At 42.7% G+C, this 8,690-nt stretch overlaps 1 protein-coding gene across 1 annotated transcript; it reads left to right on the top strand.

The window, feature by feature from the left end:
* The first annotated feature begins 3,665 nt into the window (after positions 1 to 3,665).
* Positions 3,666 to 8,690, top strand: LOC123105444 (wall-associated receptor kinase 5). The gene is made up of 5 exons (XM_044527514.1): positions 3,666 to 4,313; positions 4,408 to 5,843; positions 5,935 to 6,399; positions 7,073 to 7,222; positions 7,297 to 8,690. The coding sequence occupies exons 2-5, from the start codon at positions 4,940 to 4,942 to the stop codon at positions 8,532 to 8,534; spliced, it is 2,757 nt and encodes a 918-aa protein (XP_044383449.1). The 5' UTR covers positions 3,666 to 4,313; positions 4,408 to 4,939; the 3' UTR covers positions 8,535 to 8,690.

Below are 8,690 nucleotides of genomic sequence, written 5' to 3'. Positions count from 1 at the left end.
GATGTAGTACAATCCAGTAAAGAGTGCCGCCAAGAGTCCTCGCATCCACAAAGAGCACAGCAGCTTGAATTTGATATGTGCCGGTGTTGAAGGAGATCTGCGGATGGCAAAGACTGTTGTGCCAGCCTCCAAACAAAAATTTTGAGTTTCGATGGTATTAATAGGTTTCAAAGCTTTGTCCATGACCGAGCAATTTCATGATTATCAGAAGATCCCTGGATCCCATCTAACCAGTTCTCTCTTCTGGTTTTTGTGTCAACGAGCATCCGATATTATTTTTTTTAGACAAAAAAATATTCGAGAAAAAGGCTTTCACCCCGCTATATTGATATGGCAACCACCCGATATAACAAAGAGAAAAAGGGCACAGGGAACAGGGCACACCAAGAAGGGAAGGAGAAAGACTAATTTAAAGGGATATGATCTTTACACAGCCGAGAACATTTTGATTTGGATTGGTTTGGGATTTTTGGGTTGATGGTGGCTGGTATTATTGGTGCCGCCCGAAGGAGTTGTGGATCTTCTATATCTATACTACTATTAAACAAGCAAACATTATCTTTTCTAAGTGCACTCCGGTTAACGTACACGCAACTAACCAAAACAATTAGAGCCTCACGATCGTCTCAATTCATTTGGATCTAACCGTTAAGATAACAACCAAATCTTAGCAAAAGTACGTTTGGCAATTTTGAGGAGCGGACGAAAACTCTGCCTGCCATCCAAGGAACGAAAGATTCATTTGGCAACCACGTGATTCTATCCCCAATTAGCGCTAACCTCTCACCTAATCTCATCATGAAATTAGCGCTAACCAAAATATAACCACGCGTCCCAGTTTTCGCCTTCCCTGTCTGCTGCTGCAGGCCGATCTGCTTGGCCCTGATGCGACCCACGCGCCCGGCCGCCGCCAGCGCCCCGTCGCCCCCGTTCCTCCGCCACTGTCAGCCGCCGGCTCGGCTCCTCCGCTAACGGCCCATGTCCTCACGGATCCTTGCATTGCCGCCACCCACGCTGGCACGCAAGCAATGGTCCGAGCGCCGCAGCGCCAACCGGGGCCTCGCCTGCCTGCTCCCCGCTGCGCCATGGGCACACGTGCCAGTCCGAGCGCCGCTGCACTACACGGATGCAGACCTCCCCGCTCCACCTCCTCTTCGGTTGATTCTTGGGGTCAATCACGACGGACAACTGATATGCATGTTGCTGAATTTATTACGTGTTGCTGTGTTGAGAACTCTGCAGGATGGCATCACCTGCGGGGTCACTTGCATCCACTTCTTGCCGATCACCGTCCCGAGGATGTGAGAGTGACTGGCAAAGCCACTCGCCGTTCCCTAAATCTGGACACGTGATGCTTCCCGTGATTGTCCTACTTGGCTCAAGGTATGTATGTAATTAACTTATTGTTTCTATTGAGGTGGAAGCTGTAAATGATTGTCACAACTCAGTCCTGAATTATTCATCGCTCGAGCAGTTGCACGGCCATCTTCCTCCGTGGGACTTCAATGCTTCCTTGCGTTCATCTCTATGAACATGTGCAACTTGTCCAATAAATTGCCCCAACTGGTTGTATTTAAAACTCCAGCACACTGTTGTAAATTAGACATTACCATTTCTTTGAAAGAGATTTTTGTAAATTCTTATATAGGACTATGCTCATTGATTCAGAGATATATATTTCCGAGAGTTTCTTTTGCAGAGATGGAAATAAGTATTTGTGATATTGTTAGGTTCCATTTTTGGGAATCCTTAACACACATGTGGATTTTTTGCAATTAGAAACATTGTACACTGTATTATAAAGATAGGTTCTATGACAACAATCCAGAAGCTGAAATGATTTAATATATAGACCAAGTCCAGGACATAGTTCAGTGGATGCGATAAAGCACTACAAAGTTACATATAGAAATGATTATTTCCAAGATTTCTATCAGCATGAACTTGAGTTAATATGGAAAGTGCTCGGCTATGTTACTATGCTCTTTTCCTCATCTCCTTTTTTAACATGTTACAATAGTAAATTTGAAAGGAAATTTATCTTTTTAAGTCTTGTTTAAAAACAGGTGGCTTGAATGACGCAGCCACTTACATGAAACTGGATATGGTAAAACTTGCATGCTTATCCCGATTTATTTTGAATTTGGGCAATCTCTATATGGTTTTCTGACTGATAATAGAAGGCAAGGTGCACACGTATTTAAAGTTTGCTTCTTGCCTCCTTTTGATTTAAGTGGAAAAAAAATCACGGGCCAATTTGTAATACATGTATTTCACAGAACTCATATGTGTATATCCTACCAGTTTTACGTTGCTCTGTCACTTCCTTTCATAGTCAATTACTCTGAAACCATAGAGCATCCAACAATGTTATAAAATTAGACTTTCCAATTAAATAAATGTAGAATTTGAAGTTCAGGGGATCTGTTTTGAACAAGCACACAATGATTGTACAAGAAATTCAGAGATACAGAGATAATGACTAGCTATTGGAAATACTCATTTTCTGTTTTTTTAGCTGAATAACAGAATAATGGATAGTGGTGCTTCCTCTCAAACAAGGTCGACTGAAACATTATCTAGCTAATAAATTTATGTCTCATTAAAATTTAGTTCACATTTAGGACTATGCCTTTTATTACTCCCTGCCAAAGGATGAAAAACAGTGTATACATTTATGATGTAAAGAACTGAATTACAAACTACAAACTTCATACTTGTAACATATATATTTGCTAATTTTTTTTTTATAAAAGCATGCTCATTTTAGTTTACTTTCAGGTTTTCAGTTAAGGCTGCACTTATAAAAAGACGTGCGAAGACTTGGACTTGTGATTCTGTTTCTTTTTCATTTTTTATGCCCTGTTGGTAATGAAATACTATATGAATCACATTTCTTATATGTTCCTTTTTAGTTTTGTGCTTTCATTTGTAAGATCATATGGCCGTTTGAGGCAACTACATGTATATATTGTCGATGTTACACGTGAAAATCCCTATGCTTCATTTTTCTATGTAATATCATGTTACAGAATATCTAAAGTGTGTGCTAGAAACCCTTTCATGCATATGACCATGGACAAGAAATAATATGCAAGCAACAATATCTAATATATTTGCTGTTGCTTCTAGATTGCAAGTAGTTACATTCTTTCCTGAAATTGTCATGTAAGTTCTTAGTGGCTGAGCCTTATGTAATCCCAAGAGTGGCAGAGGCACTTATTGGGTCACATAATTATTATTTATTAGCACCTAGGACATGTCAATAAGCTAACATGGCAGATTTATTACTCTAATATGTCTTGGCCATGTATAATTCCGTGCACGATGATGGTCATGATGCTTGCTTACTCCTTTGATGAAAACTATGTTAGTATGTATAGTGCCAAATACAGGGCATGAATGTTGATTCTCATAACACAATTTTTGGTGCACTTCCATGACTACATCAAGAATGAAGCTGAAGACAACATCCATGAGAACCATATAAGCTTATCAGGAATACTGAGATAATTACTTGTGTTGTTGCTCGATGCATATAATTGTAAGTTATTGCGTTTCTTAAAGCTCATTTATATTATATGTTGATTTGTAGTATTCTTACTGCTATCAAATTGTTTTTCTATGCACGTGATTCTCATGTCTGATTGTAATATCCATCAAGACGTGTGTTGCACGTGCAAGCTTACTAGTCTTGAGGAAATCCTCCGACCGCTTGCTCAGCTCCGCCGTGCCGACGGACGGCTCGCGGGCAGGCTTTCACCCCGCTATATTGATATAGCAACCATTCGATATGCAGAGTATTACTGTAATAGCACACTCCACACCACGGGAGGAAAGGCTTGGTCATCGCTCGGCCCAAGGATAGACGAAATTACGAGGGCCCAACGCAATGTGGAGGACCCGTCTTCCTCCAGCACCTTCCCCAGTTCTCCTCCCCTACCGCCGTTCTGCTCCCCCACCGTCCGCGCCATCTCCACCGCGCGCCGTCCTACCCCATCTCCAGCGCCCCCTTCCTCCAGTTTGTGCGCTTGGTTTCTCCTCCTTCCGCTAAGCTCCCTCCATTTCGTACCTTGGTACCTGCACCGCACCGTGCACACCAGCTCGCCGCCCCCGGCGACTTCGCCGAAGTGGACACGCCGCCGCCGCTGCAGCTGCAGCTGCTCCATGGAGGTCGCCCACGCGGCCGCTTCTCGCCCTCTCCATCATCATCTGTATTCATATATAAGCATCCTGAGATTGAGGCATTGGGTTCTTTCAGTTCTTCCGATGGATCCACTTCCCCACCGAAAACCCAAGCAATCCGTGTACAGGTGCTCATTTCCTATTTTTTTTAAACTTGATTCCGTGTCTGTAATTTATCTCCAGCGGTCAGAATTTCTTACTTTGTGATACCCCCGTTTGCAGCTTAGGCGAACAGCAGCTGAAATTGGGGATGGAGTTCAGTTACTGTTACTTATCTCAGTTAGCTTATCTTCCACTAAGTGGGAGGACAATGAAGGTTGCCATCCGGGTATGGTGGATGATGAGCAGGATGGCACCCGCAAAATGATTATGGTGGGCTTGAATTATTTGCAGACAGAAGGTATTGGCCGACTTGCTGAGGTCTTTGTGTACGAGGTCAAGGTCATGGTCATCTCCTTAACATCGCATCAAATACACCAGTGCTCCATTCAAGTCCAAATCCACAGGACCATTTACTAGGTCATGGACTCATGGTCATGCATGCCCGTCTCCTTTCACATGGCCATCTCCTAGGAAGTTCCACACGAATCCTCTTCCAGTCTTCCTTGGGTCAACTCTAAGTTTTTGTAACCATATCCTAGATATATTTGCAGTAGGAAGGCAGTCATGAAAGTGGTACTAGCTATAAGAGAGGCGCTGCTGCCTGACCTGAATTTCTCTAGTGCAAGGTGTAGTGTAGAACTGTCGATCCACCATGGGCATCTTGCCGATGATGTTCTCTCTGCTGGTACTCGGGTCACTAGGAAAGCTAACAGCTCTGGCATCCGGAGTTGTGACAAACCAGCAGAGCCCCGAAGGGACCTGGGCACGACCATCCCGTGCCGGTTTCACGCTCGATGACTGCCCGACGAGCTGCGGCAGTGTGAGCTTCAGCTATCCCTTCGGCATCGGATCCAGGTGCTCCCGTGGGCCTGACTTCAACCTCAGTTGCAACGATGCCACTCACCCCCCCATACTTTTCTTGTGTGACGGCATCACCGAAGTGGTCAACTTTGGCGGTGATTCTCATTATGATTTAAACTCGATCTGGGCCTCCTTCTCGCATACCATCCCCTTGAAATCTGGTGTTAGTGCTTACAACTTGTCTTTCAAACCACCTGGGAGGTCCTTCCATCTTTATCCCTTTGTTCTAAACATCATTGGCTGCGACCTGGCAGTGTACTCTGTCAAAGAGAATGCCATCCAGCCGATCTGCGCAACTGTGTGCCCAGATCCAGAAATTTCAGAGACGGTGGCTATGCACAACTGTAATGGCTTTGGCTGTTGTCGTGTAGACGTGCACAACTATTGTGACATTTATCAGTTCAAATTTGTCTATGACCATGACACAATAAACACCAGAGCACACTCTAACCAGACCTCTAAGTTGTGGGATAAAATCAGCATAACCGCTGATGGTGGTTTAATGCTCTCATGGGATATAGGGAATCAACCCACCGACTGTGTTGCCTGTGTCAGCGACCATTCTGAGTGCCGCGGTTACAACTACGATACAACTGGCATGACATCAAGAAATGGCTACAGCTGGAACTGCATGTGCAACGAGGGCTATACAGGCAACCCCTACATTCCACATGGCTGCTCCAGTAACAGCAAAGGTAACTTTTTTTCTAGCTAATCAAGTGACGTACAGCTTCTGCGAGCCATTTTTGGCATTTGTACATGCTAACATTATACTGATCAATTTAGGGTATAATCCAATTCCGAGCAGGGCTGACTGTACCCGTTGGTGTGGTAACATTAGTGTGCAATTCCCATTCGGCTTCGAAGAGGGTTGCTTTGCTAGGGAAGAGTTTCACCTCAACTGCACAGATCTGACGTCATCAGATGCCCTGGTCATGTTGGAGGAGAAACAAGTCATCGACATGAATGTTGATGAAGGGACCTTTAATATCACTTTTGCTGACCAACAACGTTGGGACCCCATATCAGAACGTCACAGTCTCGTATATGAATATGGGTTATTTCTCTCTGTCAAATGGGTTGCTGCTCATCTAAGTTGCGCAGAGGCCCAACAGAATAGATCTGCATATGCTTGTGTGAGTACCAACAGCAAGTGTGTGGAAGTAACTGCTGAAAGAATCTATGCTGGTTACTGCTGCAAATGCTCAGATGGCTTCCAAGGAAATCCATATATCCAAAGTGGCTGTCGAGGTACTCCCTCCCTCCCTCTAGTGTTACAAATGATACAGCCCCTACCGCTTGAAAAAATGTACTATTAGCTACTCCCTCCGTTCCAAATTACTCGTTGTGGTTTTAGTTCAAATTTGAACTAAAACCACGACGAGTAATTTGGAATTGAACTAAAACCACGACGAGTAATTTGGAACGGAGGGAGTATTTCTTAACTCTCTATAATAAAGTTGTAGGAGTACATTTGTATTTAAATGCACGTGTTACTACAATAACTGCATGTTACTTTTAGCCAGTAATTTTTCTACTATTTCTAGTTTTTTTCCATGTAGATCTCATTTAGTTGGCTGATGTACTGTTTCATGCTAATTCAATGCTGTGCTGTGTTCCATGTTACACCCTCTGATTCATAATATAATCAGCTTTAGAATTCTTGCCATTTAAACATTTTAGATTTCACCATCAGTATAGAAAAAACTACCAACATGGGAAGTGTCAATTGATATGACTAGATTAGCCGTGAAATAGTTTCTTATAATATATAGTTATTTTTGTTTGAAGCAATATTATTTTTCTAAAATGTGTTTGTCCAAAGTTGCTATGAAGATAGCGCCCATGTCCTGAACTACTTATGGTGAATCAGAGGGAGTATATATTTTGTCAACACATCTTATCAAGATTTTGTTAATTTCAGATATTAATGAATGCCTTCAAGCGAACAGTTGTAAAGGGATCTGCCATAATACCAATGGAAGCTTCCGTTGTACTGAATGTCCTCTCGAGACTGAATATGATCCATTAAAAATGCAGTGCACTAAGATAAAACAACAGCCTCTACTCTTAGGTAAGACTATATTTGTTGTTACATTTATGATAGACAAGATAGAACAGAAACTTAAAAGAGATAAATGCCTGCAGGTATGATTATTGGGCTGTCCTGTGGTTTGGGCATTCTTCTTCTGAGCTTCAGTGTAGTGTGTTTCACTCGCAGATGGAAAATAAATGTTCAAAAGCAACTACGGAAGAACTATTTCCGGAAGAACCAAGGTCTTCTCTTAGAAACGTTGATATCATCTGATGAAACTGCAAATGAGAATACGAAGATTTTCTCATTAGAAGAGCTAGAGAAGGCAACAGACAACTTTGATCCTACACGTATCATCGGCCGTGGGGGCCATGGCATGGTCTACAAAGGCATGTTATCTGATCAGCGAGTTGTTGCAATAAAAATGTCTAAGGTCATTGAGGAGTGTGAGATCAGTCAATTCATCAATGAGGTCGCAGTTCTCTCTCAGATAAATCATAGAAATATTATAAAGCTCTTCGGATGTTGTCTCGAAACTGAGGTTCCGCTGCTGGTGTACGACTATGTATCCAATGGCTCACTGTCTCAAGTTCTTCATGCTGATTCAAGTGATGGTTTTTCTCTGTCTTGGATTGATTACGTAAGGATTGCCCTGGAAACAGCAGGAGCTCTATCTTATCTCCACTCTTCAGCTTCAATATCAATCTTCCATCGTGATGTAAAGTCCTCGAATATACTCTTGGATGTGAACTACACAGCTAAAGTTTCAGATTTTGGCGCGTCTAGATTGGTTCCAACTGATCAAACACACATTGTCACGAATGTACAGGGTACATTTGGGTACTTAGATCCAGAGTATTTCCATACCAGACAGTTAAATGAGAAGAGTGATGTGTACAGTTTCGGTGTGGTACTAGTGGAGTTGCTTCTCAGAATGAAGCCTGTTTTTACAAGTGAATCAGGCACGGTCAAGAGCTTGTCAAACTATTTTCTCCAGGAATTCAAAGATGGAAATATCACAAGTATTGTTGACTCTCAGGTTCTTGAGGAGGCAACCAAAGAAGAGATCAACAGTGTGGCCTCTCTTGCAGAGGTGTGCTTAAGGCTACACGGTGAAGAAAGACCCACAATGAAACAAGTAGAGACGGAACTGCAGACTTTGCGAACAAAACGGGTGAACCCAAGTCAAGCAGATCCGAGAAATGAAGAACGAATGCTACCAGAGTCACAAACTCAAAGAAGAGTAACAGCTTCTCGCCAATCGTCCACGACGGAACTGGGCAAGAGAGAAAGCCGACGATGCTATAGCTTAGAGTGTGAGTTCATGGCGTCTGCTAGTCTACCACGCTAGATGCGTCTGTTAAGTTCATAATAATGGATGCTGATTATGCTCGTTTTGTAAACTGATACATGGGTTTATGTTTTAGACAGACAAAACTATAGAGATCGTACGAGTTTTTGGATTGGAACTATTCTTGTTTATGTAAACTGATTATTATTACCTTGA

This window comes from Triticum aestivum, chromosome 5A (assembly GCF_018294505.1).
Source record: "Triticum aestivum cultivar Chinese Spring chromosome 5A, IWGSC CS RefSeq v2.1, whole genome shotgun sequence".
Taxonomy (NCBI): Eukaryota; Viridiplantae; Streptophyta; class Magnoliopsida; order Poales; family Poaceae; genus Triticum; species Triticum aestivum.
Note: the sequence above shows the minus strand (reverse complement) of the source record. Positions and strands in the feature narration are given on the sequence as shown.